Source organism: Rhopilema esculentum, chromosome 19 (assembly GCF_057945365.1).
Source record: "Rhopilema esculentum isolate cy_ngs chromosome 19, ASM5794536v1, whole genome shotgun sequence".
NCBI lineage: Eukaryota > Metazoa > Cnidaria > Scyphozoa > Rhizostomeae > Rhizostomatidae > Rhopilema > Rhopilema esculentum.
In genome coordinates, this window is record NC_142833.1 from 3999766 (window position 1) to 4022688 (window position 22923).

At 36.1% G+C, this 22923-nt stretch overlaps 3 protein-coding genes across 3 annotated transcripts; 2 read left to right on the plus strand and 1 right to left on the minus strand.

Moving 5' to 3' along the window:
• Positions 1-301: 301 nt before the first annotated feature.
• LOC135688496 (uncharacterized) lies at positions 302-9608 on the plus strand. The gene is made up of 6 exons (XM_065205363.2): positions 302-489; positions 1075-1119; positions 1767-3304; positions 4279-5038; positions 6608-6802; positions 9060-9608. The coding sequence occupies exons 1-6, from the start codon at positions 381-383 to the stop codon at positions 9278-9280; spliced, it is 2868 nt and encodes a 955-aa protein (XP_065061435.2). The 5' UTR covers positions 302-380; the 3' UTR covers positions 9281-9608.
• Positions 9609-10679: 1071 nt separating this feature from the next.
• Positions 10680-17367, minus strand: LOC135688504 (translocation protein SEC62). Its single transcript, XM_065205374.2, has 9 exons — positions 17179-17367; positions 16074-16194; positions 15368-15476; positions 14283-14448; positions 14116-14166; positions 13796-13849; positions 12748-12811; positions 12135-12254; positions 10680-11129 (listed from the first exon to the last, which is right to left on the minus strand). The coding sequence occupies exons 1-9, from the start codon at positions 17227-17229 to the stop codon at positions 10729-10731; spliced, it is 1137 nt and encodes a 378-aa protein (XP_065061446.2). The 5' UTR covers positions 17230-17367; the 3' UTR covers positions 10680-10728.
• A 1475-nt stretch (positions 17368-18842) lies between these two features.
• LOC148957920 (uncharacterized) lies at positions 18843-22807 on the plus strand. Its single transcript, XM_089114113.1, has 5 exons — positions 18843-18904; positions 19388-19444; positions 20322-20448; positions 21170-21259; positions 22172-22807. Exons 1-5 carry the CDS (start codon positions 18856-18858, stop codon positions 22380-22382), a joined length of 534 nt encoding a protein of 177 aa, XP_088970239.1. The 5' UTR covers positions 18843-18855; the 3' UTR covers positions 22383-22807.
• Positions 22808-22923: the final 116 nt, after the last annotated feature.

The following is a 22923-nucleotide window of genomic DNA, read 5'->3' on the forward strand; positions in this document are numbered from 1 at the left end:
GACCATTTCAACCGTCTGTACGAACTTCGCTTAATAGCCATAGACGCCGAAACACTGCGCTTTTTTTGCAAAAGGAATTATATAGCAGTAGGCTATTTCAGTCAACCAAATGTGCAGGAAGAGATCTGTCGTGCAAGAAGTGTTAATGGCTTATTGTGAACTTCGGCTCTACACAACGCTGGAGAAATGACTATCGGGTCCGTTGAATAAGATCATGTTCATTATAATTGCGTGCTCACTTACGGTAAATCGATGAAGCAGATCCTACCTGACCTGTTTGTTTGTTTTAATTCCATGCATGATCGCACAAGAGCCACCTACGAAGTGACTACGCAAAGGCTAACTGCATGATGAAAAGATAAAAAAAGAGAATAAACAAGATGAAGGGAAACTTTGCAAGTCTTGTTATTTTATTACTGATATTTGCCTTTGGTGCAAGCGGCTGGGTTTTGAGGTTTGCTGATCAAGAATCGTCAAATGGAGATGAAAGTGAGTTTTGTTTATGATTTTGTTCACAAACACAGTACAAACATTTAGCTACAAAAGCTGATCAAAAACCTGCAGCATCAAAAATGAAATTGAAACCTTCAAGACAGGGTTTATACTGTTGCATGTATATATGAAATGTACAAATTTACGTCAACAAAAAGAAGCCTTGGAATAGCTTCATCAAAAAGCAATCTGTATTATAATTTTTTGAGAGTTCTTCAGACATTCTTAAGAAGCCAAGGTTATGTTATATTTCAGTAAAACAAATAAAAAAAAGAAAAATAGATTTAGGAGATCAAAAATCTAGTGAATTTCTGCAATTTTGGTCAGATACATTAATTCTTGAACAGGTTAAAAGCTTTTTTTTCAACTGGTCTCAATCAGCATTTAGATTCAAGCAGACCAGACACTTTGCATCACGTTGCAGCAAGGTACTGCTAAATAAAAACGAGGAAATTGCATTCAAAGACTTGAGAATTAAGACCACTCCTTGCAGAGTTTTCGACCTATTCTACGTAAACAATATTTGCTTGATTTTATTGAGTTGAGAAAGCAGTCTTAAGAAATATCATTATCTTATTTCAGCCGAATTCAGCGCTATACCTCAAGCCAGCAATAATGAAAACAAAGGTAAGTGATTTTAAAAGTAAATAAATTCAAATAAAATGAAAGTAAAAAATATACCAAATTTTGCACCTTGAAAACTAGCTTTTCTAGTAGACCAGTACTGTTCTAATAGGGATAATATTTGGAACAAATTTTATAACTAGTTGGTTTCGTATCGATTTCGTATCGATTTCGTACCTTGGTTTCGTAGTTGATTGTGACTTTAATCTTTGACAAAAAATACAGCGAAAAAACAAGATAATTTAAAATCAAGCTTTTTTGCCATTAATTCTGAACATCAACATCAAAACAAAGGAAGTGAACTGGACTAAAGCTATTTCCTTCAAAATCTAAAGCTTTTATAGTAAAACGAAAATTTGCTTAAACATTTAAGCAGGTATAGCAATGATATTCACGATGACCAAGAAGATTGTGATGATGACTATATCGCACAACTCTTTAGGCCTAACGTTTGAAAAATTGCTCCAAGATTTGCACATTCAAGTAAACACAAATAAATTGTAAAATTTTGCAAGACTATTCTCCCGGCGCTTCACATATATGTGTTGCAAGATATTGTGACAGAAAAGGAGAGAATTCAAACATTTTTCCAGCTATTCTAGCTGTGTATTGACTATCCTTTGTGAAGAAGCTGATATTTCAATTTTTAGATTTGACAAACGTTTCAGAAGAGAGCAAAGATGCTGCAGCATCGAAGAAAGACAGTGCTACGTCTCAAATTTTGTCCAACATCCTAAACGGTGGTCAAGCAGACTCAAGTATGCTGCTAGAAACAACACAGAAAAGCGCACAACCAGGCTTGGCAGATGATGCTAAAGAGCAAGCGATGAAAGCAAAGCAACAAGCACAGTTGGCAGAAAAGGAGGCAAAAGAGGCAAAGAAAAAGGCAGAAGAAGCCAAAGAGAAGGCAGAAGAGGCAAAGAGAAAGTCTGAGGCTAAGAAGAAGTTGGAAGATGCAAAGAAAAAGGAGGAAGAAGCCAAGCAGAAACTAGCAGAAGCCAAGAAAAAAGAGGATGAGATAAAGAAGCAAAAACAAGAATCTGATAAGAAGGCAGAGGAAACTGACATTAAGGCTGCACAAAAAAACGAAAAGGCAGCAAGAGCAAAGGAAAAGGAAGATGTAAGTAAAAGGAAAGCAGCAGCGTTACAGGAAGAGGTGGAAAAGGACAAAAAAACTGCAAGAGAAGCAGAAGAGAAAGAAATCCAGGCCAAGAACAAAGAAGAAGAAGCAAAGAAAAAGGAAGCAGAAGCAAAGAAAAAGGAAGAGAAGTTGAAGAAAGAACAGGAGAAAGCCAAACAAAAAGAAGAGGAAGAAAAGAAGAAAGCCGAGGAGGCAAAGAAAGCGGCAGAAGAAGCAAAGAAGAATGAAGAGGAAGCAAAGAAAAAAGCAGAGGAAGACAAGAAAAAAGCAGAAGAAGCAAAGAAAAAAGCAGATGAAGACAAGAAAAAGGCAGAAGAAGCTAAAAAGAAAGCAGAAGAGGAGTTGAAAAAGAAGGAGGCTGAGAGAAAGAAAGCAGAAGAAGAGAAGAAAAAGGCAGAAGAAGAAGCGAAAAAAGCAGCAGATAAGAAAAAGGCAGAAGAAGCTAAGAAAAAAGCAGAGGAAGCATTGAAGAAGGCAGAAAAAGAAAAAAAAGAGAAGGAAGAGGAGTTGAAAAAGGCAAAAGAAAAGGCGAAACAAGCTGAGGAGGAAAAGAAGAAGGCAGAAGAAGCGAAACAGAAAGCGGAAGAAGAAAAGAAAGCCGCCGAAGAGGCAAGGAAAAAAGCGGAAGAGGAAAAAGAAAAAGCGGAGAAAGCAAAAAAAGAAGCAGAGGAGGCTAGAAAGAAAGCAGAGGAGGAAAAGAAGAAGGCCGAGGCAGCAAGAAAGAAGGAAGAAGCGGCAAAAAAGAAGCTGGCAGCAGCTAAGAAGAAAGCTGAGCAATTTAAAAAAAAGGCAGTAGAGGCTATGCTGAAAACCGCAGCTGACAAGAAAAAGGCCGAGCTTGAAAGCAAGAAGGCTGAAGATGAAAAGAAGGAGGCGGAAAAGCAAAAGAAGAAAGCTGAAGAAGATAAGAAGAAAGCGGAAGAAGAAAAGAAGAAAGCGGAAGCAGAAGCACAGAAAAAAGCAGAGGAGAAGAAAAAGGCGGAAGAGGAAAAGAAGAAGGCAGAAGAGGAGAAGAAGAAGGCAGAAAAGGAGAAAGAAGACGCAAATGTAAGTCAAGCAGTTCTTTGAAGCTTAAAATTATTGATTTTTGTTCATAATATAATGAAATTTTATCACGTCAACTCCTCGAAATTCGAAAGAGAAAGCTATGCGCTCGTAGCAGTTGATTGTCAGGCTTACTGAAACAATGCAAATTAAGTATCTGTCAGTTTCACATTGAAAAGTTACTTTTTATGTTACATGGTTTCAAAAGAAGCACATATTCTCAAAAATTCATAAGGACAATGATTAAACCAATTTCTGACTTGGCAAAATGGTTTACACAAGTCTGTTAAAGTCTGAATTTCATTTGCAAACAAACTTGTATGTTATATGGTTTGGATAAGCGAAACTATGTTACATGCGTTCTGGGATCTGAATTTCTATCATGTTACAAGTTATCAGACAGTGCCAAAACATACAATCAATTATGATGTTTACTATTGTCATCAGGGACATCGAAGGGGGACGCGGGGGCCTTTTGATGGGAGGTGGAAGGGGCCATTTTCCCTTTTTATAAAAGTACCTTTGACGTTGCCCTTTTGTGATTATTGAATATTTCCCAAAACTTACAAAAAGTGTCAGCAGTTAGCTCAATTACAGAAAATCCAAAAAAATGATAGTTACAAAAGAATTAGTAGAAGTTGAGATTTTTTCAAATGCCCATTTCTGAAGTCCGCCCCAATTGCCTATCGGTAGTTCCGACGTACCTTATTGTCATAGGTATTTAGCACTCATATATTAATCGCGAGGAGACCAGGGGGTGGTAGTTAGTACTGCATCTAAAAAACATACCATCAACTGGAACTGTATTGAGGTTTGCCTTTGACTGTATTGAGAAAGTTCCGGATGGAAAAAATTTTTCGCAGGTTTGATGACATTGAACTTTTTTAGACTTTTCAATACTTTTCCATGTACACCTGTTTGTCAAATTGATGAAACTATTACAGAAGCTACTATTTTGAATTTACTTGCTTTTGCAGAAAGGAAAACCAACACCTCCAAGTCCTACAACTGTACAGCCAACCAGAGGTGCTGGCATTCCCAAAGTTACAACAAAAGCTGCCGGTGCCACACCTACTGCGAAACCAGAGGAAACTACCAAAGCCCCAGCGCCTACACAACCTACTACAAAAGCAGCTGCTCCATCCACCCAGCCTCAGCCAACAACAAAGGCCGGGCAAACGACGCCCGTTGTAACCCCAGCAAAGCCAACGACCAAGCCACAACCTACAACACAACCCCAACCTACGACACAACCCAAACCTACGACACAACCCCAACCTACAACACAACCCAAACCTACGACCAAGCCACAACCTACGACCAAACAAGAAGCCACACCAACTCAGGCTGCAACGACAGTAGCACAAACGGAAGCAACCAAAGGTAAGGGTGTGCCAAAAAAGGGCGAAGATAAAAAGCCAGCGAAGCAACAAGCAGGGGCTAAACCAACTACACAGCCAACGAAAGGAAAAGGGGTGCCAAAAAAGGGAGAGAAAAAGCCTAAGCCAACACAAAAGCCAACACCACCAAAACAAATCACAGCCGAGCCAACTAAAGGAAAGGGAATACCAAAACCGGGTGAGCCAAATAACACACCGAATCACAATGGAGGTATCATTGGACGATCCAAGACTGAAGGAGCCTCGTATACAGCAAGTGAAAATGAGGATTCTGCCGCATCAGGCTCAGGGCAAGGCGAAGCTACAAGTCAAGCTAAAATCACCAGCAAAGCAACGGGTACGTGATGACTTTGGTAGACTTAACAACCACCTTAGGGCTTAGCCTGGGAAGAAGAAAAGGAAAGACTCTAACAGACACTAACTTTTAGTGCTTTGCAATAAATGTATTAGACTTTCAAAGTCTGCAATGACACTTAAAACTGATCAAGAATAAAAGAGATGTCTTTCCTTCGCAGACGTATTCTTTGAATGCACCGACTAGCCTTACCTTGCAATTTCTACTCAGGGACGAAATCTCACTCGACGTGCCAATAACGGGTGGTTTTATAGTTTTAACCCTAATCATATTTTATCATATAGAAAAGTCTAATACAGAAGAAAAGAAAAGTGTTTAGTTTGTGATACTGAAAGCATATTTCTATGAAATATAACGATAGTGCAACGCATTGAAAAATATTGGAATTTTCCTTTCTTTTCTAAATAGTTAAAGAAAATGCAATGTCCTTATTCAAATGGAACCGGAATGTCGTGTTTCATTTAAAGTTGCAGCTTTTTACTAGTTTAAATCTTTACCCCCAAAATCCAAGCTCACTAAAAAATAAACATATAGGTCTTCGGAAGGCACTGAACTGTAAAAAATGAGCTAGCTTTTAGCTTACGAAAAAGTTCCAAGAAAGAGGCATATCTCAAGAATTTTCTATTCAAAACATTGGCGAACTATCATCAAATTTCGAAGTCCAAAAAAGTTGACGGAATTTTTATATCATCGTTCGAATACTTTGGCAACAACCAAAACAATTGTCACGTTGTTTCTCCGCGATAAATCTTTCCAGTTAGAGGTAAAAGGTATGATTTCGTATAATTTGGATTGCATACATGAGCCACAGCACTGGGTTATTCATAAACCCCCTTTGTGGAATTTTGCACCTCTACAAGTTCTTGCAGCAAGATATTCTGCCGGGGGAAGTAAAATATCTATAAGCATTACATTTGCACTTAAACTAAGAACTGAAATTTAGTTGAAGACTAGAAAATATTAATGATGGTAATTATTTAGTTATTTATACTACATCTATTTTCAAACTACCGCAAAACATGGCAATAATCGACACTTGGATTCAGCGTATATGTGCCTTCTAACATGAAGAGCCATGTCCAAAAATACTTAAGTGAAATCGATGAGTTTAATTTATAATTTAGTCCAATATTTTCATTTTGTGAGTAAAACTATTCACGTAGGAATTTTTGGTGTTCAACACGATAAAAGTGGCGAACATCAAAGATAAACTTAATATGATGTAGTTAACTTGATATATTGATTTTTTATTTTGGTTTGTGATAAAAGACTTCAAACATAAAAGAAACCACGCTAAATCGGATAAGAAAATCAAACCAAACGGACAACTTGCTACATTTGTTTTGCAATATAACTTCTAGCCTTGCAACATCGATTTTAACACCCTGGACTGGCCTAAATCTCACCCTAGCAAGTTGTTACAGCTTCACACTTAGCTGTGCAGCTTGCGAAGATTTAGAACGAATAGCAGCCATCAACATGTTTTGCGTTGCCAAAATAATCTATGTAAGCTTGGCTCAGGTAAACAAAAAACATAATCCTTTCTTACAGAAAAGCTGCTTCCTTCTTGGCCTGTCGACTTCAGCTGGAACACAAACGGAAAGCCAGAGTCTTGTCAATGCAGGTCTGAATGCGACTGTGGTTGCGTTAACATTGCAGAGCCTGCAGATAGCCATTCTTGGAATGACAACTACCTCTGCTTCGCTAAAACCAAGTACAATCCAAAGATCCGATGGTCGCATCAAGGTGAGAAATTTTTCCAAGAAATCCCTGGGTGCTGTTTTTCTTTTGCAATATTCTCCTTAGAGATTGTTCCTCCATGCAACAGAATAGAAATTCTGTGAACATGCAAAATTATAACAAAAGTAGTCAGCAAGTTGTGTACCGTGGAACTGTCGAATCATTATATCTTTGCTTCAAGACGTCGTTCCAGTTCACCTCATTTTCAAAAACCTTTATACTTCTTCAAATGAAGCTTCTATAAATCAAGCTCCCTCTAATGAATGAGAAAAAATTCTTATTTATACTTTTTGCTATTGTGTTGGACATGCTTTACATCGTGGACCGGACTTTCTTGCGGTCCGTAAAATAGGGTTCCCGTCTCAGTATTCGCTGGGGCCTAAGTTCCCGTCTCCGTAAAATAAGGTTACCGTCCCGTTACACCAATGTCCATTCTCTTATTACCTCTGTTCATCGAGATATCCTTTCATTTTCCTGATTTTCGAAAAACACTTACACCAAATTATTCGATAATTTCTAATGACTGGATAAGTTAATTAGATGATATTTAAATATAAAATGAAAAATTAGATTAAAACTCGATTTTAGTCTACTTAAACCACAAAGTACCGTAAATCCACGCAATAGCACTTTCCTCTTTTTTAATGAGCGCTCCCCGACACCCTAAAGATCGACACAATGTCATTGCCAATAAAGGTCAAAAGAGCAGGTATTATAAAATCAAGAAACAAAAAGACTATTGCAAGAATATCAGCATGGAAAACTCAGTGCCATCGGAAAAAAATTCATATTGGGTGGGGGGGGGGCTGTCCATTGTATTCCTTCTCATTCAGTACACTGTTATAAAGGAAACATCATACAGCTTAACAATTATTTGGGGATCCAGCCCCCCAGCCCCCCACCGGCCCCGACGGGTCTGAAACTGACAACATAGCATGTTTGGTTAATGGGTTCATCAAAAGTCGGGACCGTCGAAACTACCCTGGGTACCAGAGCCACATAAATTTGAGAATGGAAATGGAAGATAAGGCGGGAGACGTGGAAGAGCGCTGTTCTGAGAAGAAAGAATCTTCCTCTCAGATAAAAGCTTCTCCGCTCCTGTCGTCTTTTTCCTTGCTCGAAATTTCGTGGCTTTGGTTCGGGTACGTCGAGCTACTAATTTTACTCCATTCTATATATGCATACCTGTCAGGCAACTGTGGTTTGTGCATATCAATCGATAAGAAAGCCATTTTTTCTGGTGCGTTATTTATCTGTTTCGAAACAAACGCAGAATGAACAATCAACATAAATAATAAAAATCGACTCAGTATGAGCATTAGATATATGAAAAAAAGTACAGTTAACAAAATGTTCATCAAAGGAACCACAAATCAAAACTTTGAATTTCCTGGAAAATTTTATTACAGATAGGTCAAGTATATAGAATTGCTGCTAGAGTGTCCGATCAAATCAGGAGCATACGAATAAATAAGAAGTATCTCAACTTTGTTGAAAAACTGGGGAAAACAGCCCTGCACCCTTTGTCTAGAGAAATATACAAATAGGAATATGGTAACTTTGTTGAAGAACAGGGGGGGGGGCAGTCTTGCACCCTTTGCCTAAAGAAATCTATGGCAACATTGTTAACAGCCCTCCAACATTTGTCTAAAGCAAGGAGGAAACAGCCCTCCAGCATTTATCTAAAGCAAGGAGGAAACAGCCCTCCAACATTTGTCTAAAGCAAGGAGGAAACAGCCCTCTAACATTTGTCTAAAGAAATTTACAATTGAAATGGAATATTTCACATTTTTCATGAAGAGAATGAATAAAAATACCTCGTTTGACCAATGTTTGCAAAATGACCAAGAAGGATGTGCAAAATTATGTTGATAGAACCACCCGGATGTTGATAGCAGATGAGAAGATGACAAAAACATACTGAAACTTTATTGAAGCATTTAGGGTTAAAGAAATATAGTAATTTTATAGTAAAAAGCTACAAATACCATCTCACAAGTATGCTTTTTGTTTCATTTGAGGAAAATTCTGAAGAATATGCTATTTAAATATGTTAGGGATAAAACTGTGTTGTGTGTATTTATGCTGTTAGCTGACCATAGAAATCAGACTAAAGGGAACTAGAGGAAACTAATGTGCTGAAATCCTCTATCCTCCCTTAAGAATACATTTTAAACAAAGGCTACATGGATTTTTTATTCGCAAAAGCTTTAAGAAATGACGTCATATACGACAAAGCTAACCTGGTTTGCTCTTATTCCAGGCCCAATAGATGGAATGAAATGTACACGTGCATCAGAACCGGAAGACCCAGAATCATGGCAAGACAACTACATTTGCGTAGATAAGAGTAGCCCTTATGACTTCATGTGGTCGGACAATGGTTCAATCGAAAACGATCATATAGGGTGCCTGAAGATTGATGAACCAACAGAGACAGGGAGATTCTGGCGAGATAACTACCTTTGCGCAACACGGTCATAGATGAATGTGAAAAATGCACCAGTAGCTGTGGGCGATTGAGAAATGTTTGTTTCTTTGGACATGTTATATAGCCAATTTTTAGGTTGCATCGAAAACTTAACTGTTTCACCATATGGTATTGTCATTTACATGCCGAGAAGGTGCCTTCCGGAGAAGTTAAATGAAATACATTCCACGATCATTAAAAGATGCAAATATTATTTTTCACATAGGACACAGATAGGTTTAAGGTCTATGTCTTTTTTTGCAGGAAACGACTATTTTTAGATTATTTTTTATCTACCCAACAATACAATTTTTTCTACATAAAGCAAAACTAGATTTATTATACCATCTTGTCTTATTCAAACACTGTTTCTCAAACCATCGCAACAAATCAACGAATGAAAGTTTACCAATGTTCCGAATATCACTTTATTCTTAATTTCTTGAAAATACACAGAAAGCTGTCTTGAAAAATGATTTTGTCAAAATACAGGGAAGAAACCGTTCGAATTAAACAAATAAATGGAATGAATGACGCACAAGGCCGTGCTTGTACAGGAAACTTTATGGCTAGCGTACTAACATAAATTCTTATACTTTTGAGCAACAAACATAAAATGTTTTTCAATTATAAAGGATTAAAAAACATATTTCTTTAAAATATAAAATAAAGCTTTTTGTGAAATTTACTTTAGTTACCATGTTTGCTTCGCCAATCGAAAAACCTAGTTATTTGAGCAAGGCCCTCTTATTGGTTTTCATCAAAAGCTCCACAACATTTCAATTTGAATCATATTTCTCCCCGTGTCGTTTTTCGAAACTATCCACTGCATAAATTAGTTGCCAAGCCATTTCTTTTTGCTATTGCTCGCATTAACTTTTATTTTCCAACTTCTGTATAAAAAGCTGTAGATAGCTTGGCTTTAATTCCTCTATACAGAACGCGAATAACTACATTTTGCAGTTTCAACATTAAGCTTGTTTCTATCTGCATCCACGTTTTCTGTGCCTTCCCCCTTGCTCTCCTTCGCAATGGGAAGTAAAGTCTCCACCAAAGCTACGTTCTCTGTCCATAAAATAAGATCGCTGATACACGGTATAGTGACGGATGAACATGTCAACAATGCATGTTTCACTAAAAATATGTTAATTTCTATGTTGTATTTTTTCATGACATTGTAATAGATGTAAACTAATTTGCATTCTTCAATTAAAGTTGGGATTTTCAAACAGAAAGATTTCTCGCAAAAAGCAAATTCAATCGAAATAGCCCTATCTAATAAATCGAAAGACTGAAAACGCAATACAGTTTGCCCAAAACGTTATCGCCAATAATGTTGAAGTGTACTGGAGCCATATCACAAAGTTAGAAAACGTCAGCAACAGCAGAGCAGTACCTGAAAAAAAGTCACAATCAAAATTCAATACTATCTTTGCATACATCTATCACTACAATTATAAATTCAACATTTTACGTCATCCGATTTCATATGTCCAACTGCGTCTGACTTGTTTACTTTAACCCACGCTTCTCCGTCATCCGTTTCTTTGTTACTTCCTGAGTTTTGTCCTGCATCCTCTGTCTTCGTATTATCTTTGTCGCAGTTTTCTTCAATCCCACTCTTTTCCTCTTGAACATCCAAGCCTGCTCTTTGCTCGCTCTCTTCTTTGTTATCTTCATCTTCCTCCTTGTCTTCAGCATCATTGTCATCGTCTTTGCTGTTATTTCCATCATCAAATGTGTATTCGTAAACCGGGATAAAAGACTCTTGCACTCCACAATCCGCAGTTAAGTTTGGAAGCAGCCAGAACTTCAACTTGCCAAATGATAGTCCCCATAAGATACAAAACAGAGGGTAACGGACTTGAATAGAAAAGCAGAGAATTAGTACCCACAAAATAATAAAAGGGGGTAACGATCTTGAATGGAAAGCAGAGAATTAGTCCCCAAAAGATACAAAAAAGGGGTAACGATCTTGAATAAAAAACAGAGAGTTATTCCCCATAATATAAGAAACGGGGATTTTAATGGAAAGTCAGAGAACTAAAAATACGAACAAAAATCTATGATGAATCTATGATAACATGTCGGGGATAATCCAAAAGGTTTGACTGTAATTAAGACTCGATAATTGATCTTTCAACAGAACTTTACATTTTAAGGGAGCCTATCTTTTAGACGAAATTTCACAAGCTATACCAAAAGAACATCATACTTTGGACGCAACATTAAAGGACAGAAGAATTCAGGGTTAAAACAACAGAGCAAATTTTCTGATAATTTATACCTTAGTCCGAATAACATTGGAACAAACACCCAGAGCCTTGAATAAATCCCTTATTCAAAAATCACCCTCACGTGCTTAAAAAGGGGCTTTTTCGAAAGGCTGGCTGGCTAGGCTGGCTGGCTAGACTGGCTAGATTGGCTGGCTGGCTAGACTGGTTAGGCTGGCTAGGCTGGCTAGACTGGCTAGACTGGCTGGCTAGGCAGGCTAGGCAGGCTAGGCAGGCTAGGCAGGCTAGGCTGGCTAGGCTGGCTAGGCAGGCTAGGCAGGCTAGGCAGGCTAGGCAGGCTAGGCTGGCTAGGTTGGCTAGACTGGTTAGGCTGGCTAGACTGGCTAGGCTGGCTAGGCTGGCTAGGCTGGCTAGGCTGGCTAGGCTGGCTAGGCTGGCTGGCTAGGCTGTCATAACATTGAAGCGAAAGCGTTGTACTCGTTTCCATTTTGAGCAATTAATGGCGTGGTTCTCATGATGAATGATAACACAAACAACGCTGGTCAGAAAAACGCCTTTTGGTATATGTATTAAACTAACAATTAATAAGTTACAAACCAACCTTAACTAATGGCAATGAAACTGCAATACTTACAGAGTGCAAGGAACAGTACAGCGCCTAAGAGAATCATTGCAGCAACACTCAAATACCAGCTGTAAACACGAAAGCTTTCAGGCCAAAGTGGGAAGAGACAAACTGCGACAGCACCAATAACTGGAACATGAAATTAGCTACACTAACAACAAAACATAAGTAGTTTGAAACTTAAGAAAAAAAACGAAATAAATACAGAATTTCCTTACACTCATTAGAAACTTCAAGTCACCAAATCCGAATGTAAACAGATACTTATATTTTCTTAACGCTAGTCAGAATTAAAGCTGATAGGTTTATTCACAGAAAGACCTTTCGTAAGGATAGGAAGCAACGCTTATCAAATTCTTACTTACGGAACTTGAATACAAGTTTGTGAGGGCTGCCCAATCCAATTCAAGGAACTTTATCAATAACCATTTAAAGATTAGAATATAGATTTACAAGCGATGCTATATACTATATAAAATAACTATGCTTTACGATATTACTGGGACGATACCCTGGAGAGCAGAAAGGCTATGCCTACAGAGATTAATAGCTTCTAGGAACTGACAGACATTAAAGCGTTACAGGGGAAGATAGGGCATAGAAAGCATAACTTCAAATTTACCCAATAAGATGCCCAAAACGAAGGTTTTCGGATGAACGGGATCGTATATCCAAATGTAGACAGCCTGTTAAAAAAATCGAAATTGTTGAATCAAGCTGTTAAATCAAATTCTGTTGCAAAATAAGATGTGTTTTGTTTAAAAAAGTGCTCAAGCGATAAAGTATCAAAAAAACATAATTTAACAACTTCAAAAATAAAATGAGGTTGATCATCGAAGCTTAAAAATGTGCTGGAGAAAGACCTGTTTAAGGTACTAGATTCTCATCGCATTATAACCGGATTCAACCCAGATTCTAAAAGGCACATTCATATCTCAAAATTATTTGGCTAATCTTTTGATTAGAAACTGATAAATACCATAATGAACCAATGGTTAGGCTTTTGAAAGCTATGATACTAAAATAACAGAGGACTTGTAGTAGTTTGGTAGGGTTCGTGGGAAGCCAAAAACACGCGCTTGACAAACTTTACACCTGAAATTTTCTAGGCGCTCAATAGAGCACCTGGGAACAAGGTATGTCTCAATTCGAAAGTTTACTTTAATCAATTATGGGTCAACAATAGTTAGGAAATGGAGGTTTGCTTTTTCAAAGTGTGACAAGAAAATTCTGTTAGAAATCATAATTTGTGCAGATTTATTTTTTGGGAATATAATGCCCTAGATGAAAACATTGGCATCAAAACTCTGTACGGGCGAGAGAGGTCCAATTTTACAAGCTAATAAGGTGCAAACATAGGGCCTGCATATACCTATGTATTTGATGACCTGTCATTTAAAGCCTGTTTTGAGTTCATTTTAAAGAATATCAAAAACATTCTACAAAATATAATTATGGATCATCAATAAAAAAGTTGATCTTTTTTAATCTAGTATTGATAGCATACACTATAAAGACAATCAATCAAATTCATAGAGCTTTTTTTGCCGCATATGAAGCCGCTTGACCAAGCTTGAACACCTCTCTCAGCAAGGCCTGCAGTTTGAGTAAAAAGAGGCACTGTGTCTAGCAAAATAAGGAAATAAAATATCAAGCAAAACTTTTCTTACATCACTTGAATCATGGAAAATGTTATGCTCGTGAGGCTCCAGGTTGACTTTCACCTAAAAAATAAATACTTCATTAGCAATATTTGGTCATGCTATGCTTTGCCAACATACTAAAATCGACCAATCATGAAAATAATAGTTCCTGAGACAAGAAACATTTACTCTGCTTGTAGAGAAACAAAAAAAATAGCTAATGTATATATAAACTCCTTTGTATACCTTATAACACAATTCATATCATTTTCTACTAACTTTTGCATATTCATTACTTATTTTTAAACATGCAATCAAAACATATATTTAATACAATAGATCATTACCTTTTTCTTCTTTTTTCCATCTTTATCCTCTTTGATTGCACTCTCTTTACCCTTGCACAAAGAAAAAGACATATCAAACTTTGTAAAGCAGTTTTTTGTCAGTGCTAAAAGGCTCAGCAAAAATGAAAATGTTTAGAAACAATATCATCACTAAGGCCTGACTTTACCTTGTCACTTTTCTTGCTTCTGGGAGAATCCTTGACGTCCCCTCCTTTATTCCCCTCTTTGACGTCTTTGCTGTCTGTCTTTTTTTCATCTTTCTTCTCCTTTCCCTTCTTTTCTTTTTCCTTGTATGTTCTATGCACACGGCTGAACAAGCCAAGGGCAATCATTCTACAACCGCAACAAAGCAATGTTTATATGCAAGCTTAAGCTTCTGAACAACAGCTTACAGATATTAACAAAATTAAGCAGGAGTCAAGTTTTCTATCCGATTAGTGCTAATGGATCAACTTTTTAGATAAATTCATATAGCTTACAAAGGATGTAGAAGCTTGGCCACTTTAAAATCAATTTTCATCATCTAGCATGCCTTACAGTCATTTTCACCAAAAATTTCCACTAGCCAAAAAAATGATTTTGGAAAACAAAAGTGCTTGGAATACACCAGAGAATTTCAACAAAAGTCCCTGCTCAAAGCCCTTGCCACTTTATAAACTGAGTTTAGGCAATGACTTAGGCCACATGCTCACATGGTATTGGATTCATTTCATACCATACTCACTGACCCAGCCTGATACCAATATGTAGTTCACATGATACCAGATTCATTTCATAGTGAATTCACTTCCGTTTACAGGACTACGCTATGCTTCAACACTGCTCCAGAAATCTATTGTCTTTTAGTAGTTGCATAGCATTGTGGAATGTTATCTGTGTTGTTTTGCAAAATGCATTCTTTGACTAAACATATCTGACATGCTGTTTTCTTTTGAAGAATAAATTCTTTCAAAACAGTTTAACAATCAAATTTTTCATTTGGATAATTTCATTTCAATTGCAAATGTCATTTTGTGTCTTGAAAAGAGTGCCAAACTGTTTTTAAAAGCAAAGCTGCCTTTTCAGAAACAGAGGTTCCAGAGTTGAAACATGGAGAATAAGTCTGGCTTTTATATATAGTGTATTTCATAAGGGGTTCATACAAGATTAACCTCTCCACATCGCAAAATATCCTTGAAATTGCCCAAAAAGAAGGAAAAACTAAAAAAAAATATGCACAATTTTAATATAAAGAGCCAGCAAGTAGGCTTACTTGTCAAGGATGGCATATGTTGACTCTCTGTCAGTAAATGCAATAGAAGATTTCTTTGCTTTTCCAGTTGCCCACTTGGAATCCAGCATGAAATCCACAATTTTTGATCCTGCATAAAGCAAAATATGATGGCTACATGATTCATGTTCAACCCTACAAACCTGACTGAAGTAGCATAGCAACATCTCTATGAAAACTCAATTCTTTTCTTGAATATTGTTTAAAAGAACAGTTTACTTGCCAATTTTGCACACGCTCAACAACAAACATATTCCATAAAAAATCATTGGATCGCTTGGGTCGGTTATTTTCCTGCACTATCTATTAATTGTTTTTAAAAATCCAGTTGTCTTTACACTTAAAGTTATTTATGTTGTAAAGAAAGTTATTATAAGTAATAAAAGAAGCAAACCAACTAGTTACATGAGAAAGATTCCAATTCTTGTATGGTTTGTTTTCCATTTCCAGGGCAAGGAACAGCAACATCTTCATTTCAGTTCTTCAGTTTATGGCTTTAAAAAGCTTTCCTTTATCTCAAGATTTAAAATCTATTCTTGATTTTATTTAGACTTTGCATAAGCTAAGGAAATTTATATATAAGGCTGGGAAAGTGAAGGTAACTGTTTTAGCTCCTTTAGCATCCAATCACATTCTACTCATTTATAAGGAAGTTTAGAATAAAAAAATTAGTTAAATAAGATAATACCTATGAAATAATATACTTCGTCACCAAACATGGAGGACTTTTTTGTCTTCATATTCCACCTTAAGTACTTTGCCACCTCTGTTTCATCTTTGCTTAGCTTCTCTTCTGCGTCATTGGCACCCTTGAAACAAGTGTTTTTCTTTTAAGTACAAAATAAGGAGTAAAAACAGAAATATAAGCATATTTTGAGTAAATATAAAATATAACCAATTTTACTTTTGAGCCTTCAAAAGCAATATCCTTTTCTGTTGAGCCATATTAGCAAGCAATTTCAAGGGGTAAAAGCAGATAAACAGCAACTCTAGTTGCCTGATGGTTGCATTGATTGCATTGAGTTTAAAATTCAGGGTATCAGCTTAGAAACCACCTATTACAAATTCTCAAAAACATAGTTGAAATTTTGCCAATCAAAGCAATAAAGCTAATTGGCATATTTTTATTAAGCAAACTCTGGCAAGCTGATTGGCAAAATTCTTGGAGGATTCCCAAGGAGAGGATCTCAGTAAGAACTTATTAAGATTTGTCTGTTATGTACAGGCTCATTTTGAAAAATTCTCTCAAAATTTTTTTTGTAAAAATATTTTGACCCCAGATTTGAATTAAGAGCAAGAATTTTAGTCTACCAGGAAGCTTTCTAATATTAATAGTCACAATATTGATATACAGTGATAAACTGTTTTGAATTTGCCTGTCCGGCAAAACCCATGGATATCCGATATTGTCCACTAAACAGGATGTGACTAGCGCCGATTTTTGGAAGCTTTCATTCTTGTAAGTGCAATATCAAAACCACTTCAAAAATCAATTTAAAGGCAAAGCATCGATAATTAAGAATTAGAAAAACTATCGAAGGTGTCCGACTTTATCCTCGCGACTACCTATCTAAATACACCGGTCCGCTGGTCTCAACACTCGAAATAACCACAACGATAACTAATTAATTAATAAAAGCTTTTTCCAGACAATTTTTCTGCATATCAGATTGTCGGACATCTAAATTTTGAATGAATCACCGACAATCTGTCGATACAACAACACGTAGTATCTGTTACATGATATTCTAGAGACATCTGGCCTAAAAATATCGAAAAGCAAAAATTTATACCTTCTTTCCTCGCCGTTTCCTTAGCACTTTTTTCTCCCCTTTTTCTGACATTTTTGTGGTCTGCTACATCAAAGAAAATTGCTGATGGTACAATTTTTCAGGAAGAAATTCGCAAAATTATTGCTTGTGACACGCTAAATTTATCTTGACCTGCAACAATCTTTGATCCAGGCTTTTCTTGCTCCTTCACAGAGGCATAACGTAATGTATCCGGGCGATTTTGACACTCGATCAATCAGTCAATCAATTAATCAGTCAATTAGCAAAATAGGCAAACAACAGTTCAAGTGGACACAGCCAACATAGAAATTGTACAAACAATATCCCGGATTGATTAGTTAAAATTGTTGGGAAAAATAAAAAGATTCAAGTTTTTTCAAGTTTTGTTCTAAACATTTGTGAACCGGCGGCCTTTCGGTATATAAACAGCGCCAAATGTTGAATCATTGATGAGAATTTATTTGTTCAAAAAAAAAATCAATCAATCAATCACTTTTATGAATTTTATTGCAAAGTGAAATTATCATGTATGACTAGTGGGAAAGAAAAAATATTGGTAAATATTATTCTGTTTTTGAATGGTTTGTTAATTTAAAGATCTTTTATCTTTTATTCCAAATAATTTGATTTGAGCTAGAATGTATTGATACTTTCAAACATCAATTACCTTCTACCTTACACTGAGATAAAAATTGAGCTGAGAGATGCTCCTACAAGGAGTGGCATGTATAAACAGACGTGTCAATATTTCCGATTTCGCCTGGAGGTTTTGCTTGCTTTCTCCTAGTCTCCTGGTTTTTAAAAATTTTCTCCCTGCTCGGCTTTGCCATTTTCATTAGCAGAGGGATTCTTACAACAAAAAAGATAGCAATGATTTTTTCATGACAAAACTTTTTGTTGATGTTTATGGATTGACAAAAACGCTAGAAACCATTATGAAGAAGTTTCCTATGATCTATGATTATTTTTCACATCAACAGTTTCCCCCTTACTTGAGGAAAAAGCCTGCTAATATCACGGGAACTAATTGGAAAGAGGGCTGAAAAGCGAATTTAAAAACTCTCAATAACAAATAAAAGAAAATTCACTCTAAATTTACTTAAGGCCTCTATTTCGGAGAAGGCTGTCTCGATTTCAAGTTACTGGCGGGAAAACTAAAATGACGAATACAATGTTTACTAAAGCAGAAATCAACATCTCGTTAAAACATCTGTTAAAACATGAAACATCTGTGAGACTCGATTAAGAAAAGATTTCGTAAGTCATCGTTTTAATCTTTGAAATTTTTCATGTCTGTCACCAATGTTTTTTCTTCCTAATTTATTAGCGATTGGGAAGTGCCTCAACTTCAGATCCCGAAGTTTGAGCGTACGAGCAGCATCTTTCACCAATTCAAAAAATCAACGATACTTGACCTAAACATCGATTAAGCATTGAAAATTCGATTTATTTTAGTTATTCAGTCTATGTAGATACTATGCCTCTAAGGATGAAAAACATGAAATTTTCCTTTTCAAATTTTTTACATTGGATTAAAGCGTGGAAATGTCTCCGACCTTTTATTTTTAGACTATCAAAAAGACTTTGCTTCACAATTCAAAAATCGATTAGCTTATAACTTGCTTCGTCTTTTATCGTCATGCCTTTTCCTTTTTATCATAAAAGCTGCAAAGAACAATGGATGTATCATCGATTTCTGGTTTAGAAAAACTTATAAAAGACACCGGTAATGTATGCTCTCATGCAGCAATTCTTATGCAGAATGATGAATTTGAAAACAAGAAAAAAGTTTCAAGATTATTATGAGAAGAGATTGCTAGGATACGGCAATTGGGTGGTAAAGTTTTATGACTAGGGGCAAACTGAAACAAAACTAGTGGAAATAGAATTGACCTGTATTAATTTCAGATGTTAATTAAAATTTTGAATAAGATAAGAAAATGTATCCAGCAAATAAAGAATTGATCTAATTTTTTCTAAGGCTTCAACATTTACAGTTTAAGAAAGTATACTTCCATATGGCTTAATGTTTCAGCTATTTTGTAACATTGAAGGCAAATTAAAAAAATTTAAACAATCGCTTGCAATGGTTTGATATATAAATAAAATAGTTAATATATCTATAACTGAGAATAGTAATACATACTTTCAAATAAAATGCTAGAAATGTTCATACTAAGCTGACCTCTTGTTGCCTGACTAATTTCAGAGTATGAAAATTCAAAGCTGCTAAGTCAAACAGAGGAAGAAAGGCAAATTATTGCTGGTTAGTAACTCATCATTCAAATCAACTTTTTATCAAAATCTCAAACTGCGTTTTATTCAATTTTTATATGAAATGCTTTCATTCGTGTATATCTTTGTATTTGTTGCTAACTGGCACCCGAAGGTAGTTTTTAAGACACCGAGAAGCTATGCATTTCGGGCAGTGTGCTTGTCCTTTTTCTCGATATGACCGCATCTCATGATTTGTACACCTGGAATTACAGGGAGCTGGCGATTCTTCTCACTCCAGGTAAAAGTTTGGTCATGCCAGGGACTTTAACCACGAACTCTTGGATCTTTTGTCTGTATCTGCTGTGTATAGACTAAATGGTAAGGTAGAGGGTTGACATGTTAGCCAGTCCGTTTGCCTCTTACTTTCAAACCCATTACTTAAAGAGATATCCAGATATTCTACTCAAAGAAAGAGAATAGCATATTTCTTGTGTTCTATAGGACTAGCCGTCTTTCACAACGATCCTGGAGGATAATGTTCATGGTAACTGCCTGCCTAAGTGATCACCCCATAGGGCATACGAAGTGCACTGAGTACATGGCAATGGCAATGTTTATTCTGAATTGTCCAAACCTGTGGCAAATTAAGGCTTTGTGAACAAAAATTCATCTTTGAGCTTGGGTGGAGGGGTGGTGAAATCTCGAAAATCAGGCAGACTGACCGACAAATAAAAAATTACCGATAACAGGGCTAAAAACTATGTTTGAACTGACAATTAAGCAAATGCAGGAGGCTCTTACCCTTCACATCCCTATAATTTCCGCCCCTTCATTGATGAAATCTGGTGCACAATTGCCATTGCGTCCTCGGTTCGATGTTTAATCAAGAGAAAATTCTAGCTCATTTTGGTTTTGATATTTTTCAGACCTTGATGCGAAGATCATAGCCCAGAACGATGCTGTTGCAAGTTTGGAGAAGACGATTTGTAAACTGCAAGAAGAAACAGAGACACTGACCTCTCAGATTAAACAGAATAAAGAAGTTGCTGACAGGTAAAAATTTTTAGAAATTGATCAATCAAAATAACTGATTACAGGTCTATCATATAGTGCTCAATGCCGTATAGGTGTAATGAACAACTCGTCATGCTTTGGTGTATTGAGCAACACGTCATAAGTCGAATATCTTTTGTCATCTAAATAACTGTTCATTTATCTGATTGAGATAGATACCTCAATGAAAATATACTAGCCTGAAGACAAAGAGATCTCAGAAAAACATTAGTGCTACAATGTTTGAAATGCCATGTTATCTTGCCATGTAACTGTTATATACGCCTCGAACTGTGGCGTTCATAGCCAAATAGCCGTGGTCATGCCATTCCCTCAATTTTTGAATAATTTGGATATGGTCAACTTCTGCAACGCTCAATTTTTTAAACTGATGAGGCTAGAACTTAGAAGTTCCTTTGAATAAAGAAGTTTAGGGTTGTACCTAATAAAATATGTTCTGATAAGACCCGCGAGATATTTGGATACAATGCACTAGATGGGGCTAGAACTTCTTTTGAGATTCTAAGTATTATTCTTGAAGCATTAGAAATCAGCACGCTTGGAGCATTATTACAACACGTTTGAATGATAATTCCAAACACAGAAAACTGTGAGGAATCGTTAAGAATTTCGTGGGTAACTTAAAAGTAAAACGCTTCACTATGCTTTCTTCCCAATAGTTTTTGCAATGTTTATCAATTGTTTAAATTTCATACTATAGCTTTCGAAAGTCTTCGTATCCTATTGAAAGTCACATTGGCTTGCTACAGAAAGAGTTAGAAGAGATCTCCAAGAAAAATGAAGAACAAAGGTAATATTTTATGTCATTTGCCTCTGCTATGTAAAACAACTGCATTTCAAAAATGTTTCAGTTGATCTAAATGCGTGAAGATCATGACTTACACGTTAAATACCATTCTTTTTTCAAAATTAAAACAAAGTTTTATATGATACTTTGAAAGAACAAACTTTCCGACATTCCAAACAATCGAAGAACAGAAATATTCTTACCTTTTGATGGTAAAGATTTTATTTAAGCAAAAGTTCTGTTCCTGCTTGTTGAATCGAAAGACGCTAAAAAGACGGGGACATTAAAAATAGGCGTTTCGTAATTTTTAAACAATAAAGACTTTCACTTCTTGGTGTCTATTGTTGTGTTTCAGAAGAGTGAAATCACAAATTTCCTTTGTTCAATGGAAATTTATGAAAATAGAAAATAGGCATATTTACCTTGCATTTCTTCATACCAAATTTGTCTTCTAAATAATACGAAGGAAGTATTGGCCGATACAAAAAACGTCCTGCCAAAAAGAAGGCTGATAGGACACTAATACATCAGAGAATAAGCAAAGATAGAAGAAAACGAAAAAATGAATAAACGAACACACTATTTTTGTGATTTTGTGTTTATTCTTCTAAAGCATCATTTTTACTAGATTTCTTAGAATCTTCTGAATTTGCACTAAAAAATTACTCCTCTCAGATTCTTTGTTTCTTCATGCGAGCAAGGTTAGATTTGGTCATCAGATATACATTAGATAAGAATATATTTGAATATTTCAATTTCCTTTTTTGCATCAAGTCATAATAATGGCAGAGAAAATGTTAACCTTCTTTTGACAATAGGAATATCCGATGTTATCTGATGAACAATTCTAGCTGAGTGACATTGTGGTATAAGTCATTTAGGTATAAAGAATCAATTTTCGATTGCCATACTTAGCAATAAACAAAGAAAAGAGCTGGAAAATTACACAGCAAAATGGCAAATTTATCAAAAGATGTGGAAAAGCCAAGAAATTGCAAAGGAAGTTTTTCAAACAAGAAAAAGCGCAGAAGACATGGATCATGAAAGTGAGTTTCATCTTAGATTTAACAAAATGGTTTCAGAACATTTAAAAACACAGCTTTCGCGACAATGTTTGGTTATTTGACAATGTTGAAATAATATAATTCTTACTCTTTTAATATCACCAATACTAGTTGTTGTCTGGACAAGTCTCTGCTGGACACATCTGTAAATGGAACATATTAACATGAACATTGGCTACCTGTTTCCGTATCAATGAAAGTATCAATGAACGCTTAGTTATTAGTAGCACTCTACATCGCAGTATTACAAGATAAATTCTACTAATTTATTATGACATTGCTTCTAAAGAATTACAAGAAATGCTAGCAAGTGGCGTAGCTTGACCTTCCAGACTAGGAGGGTGGAAGGTCATGAGTGGTAAAATTTACCGATGAAGTCATAGATAAAGAGAAATAGGTGCTATTTTTTCACCTACCGATAAACGATTTTACTGACAAACAAGACAATTTTTGCACCAACTAAAATTTACCGACAAGCTCATGAAGAATTAAATGGGTGTCACCCCCCCCCCCCCCCCCCCTAGCTACGCCCCTGATGTTGGCATTAAAATAGTGTCAGTTGGGTCATAAAGGTACATGAAAAGAAAACACATGTTCACAAAA

Bases quoted from the DNA above. Each gene is read 5' to 3' on its own strand.
- LOC148957920 (XM_089114113.1), top strand. From the start codon at position 18,856: ATGGATGTATCATCGATTTCTGGTTTAGAAAAACTTATAAAAGACACC. The intron at 18,905-19,387 runs GTAATGTATGCT...GACTAATTTCAG, and splicing joins AAAACTTATAAAAGACACCG to AGTATGAAAATTCAAAGCTG. The intron at 20,449-21,169 runs GTAAAAATTTTT...TTCATACTATAG, and splicing joins AATAAAGAAGTTGCTGACAG to CTTTCGAAAGTCTTCGTATC.
- LOC135688496 (XM_065205363.2), top strand. From the start codon at position 381: ATGAAGGGAAACTTTGCAAGTCTTGTTATTTTATTACTGATATTTGCC. The intron at 1,120-1,766 runs GTAAGTGATTTT...TTCAATTTTTAG, and splicing joins CAGCAATAATGAAAACAAAG to ATTTGACAAACGTTTCAGAA. The intron at 5,039-6,607 runs GTACGTGATGAC...CCTTTCTTACAG, and splicing joins AATCACCAGCAAAGCAACGG to AAAAGCTGCTTCCTTCTTGG.
- LOC135688504 (XM_065205374.2), bottom strand. From the start codon at position 17,229: ATGTCAGAAAAAGGGGAGAAAAAAGTGCTAAGGAAACGGCGAGGAAAG. The intron at 13,850-14,115 runs GTAATGATCTAT...TTTATTTTTTAG, and splicing joins ATGGAAAAAAGAAGAAAAAG to GTGAAAGTCAACCTGGAGCC. The intron at 12,812-13,795 runs GTAAGAAAAGTT...TTTTTTTAACAG, and splicing joins TTTTCCATGATTCAAGTGAT to GCTGTCTACATTTGGATATA.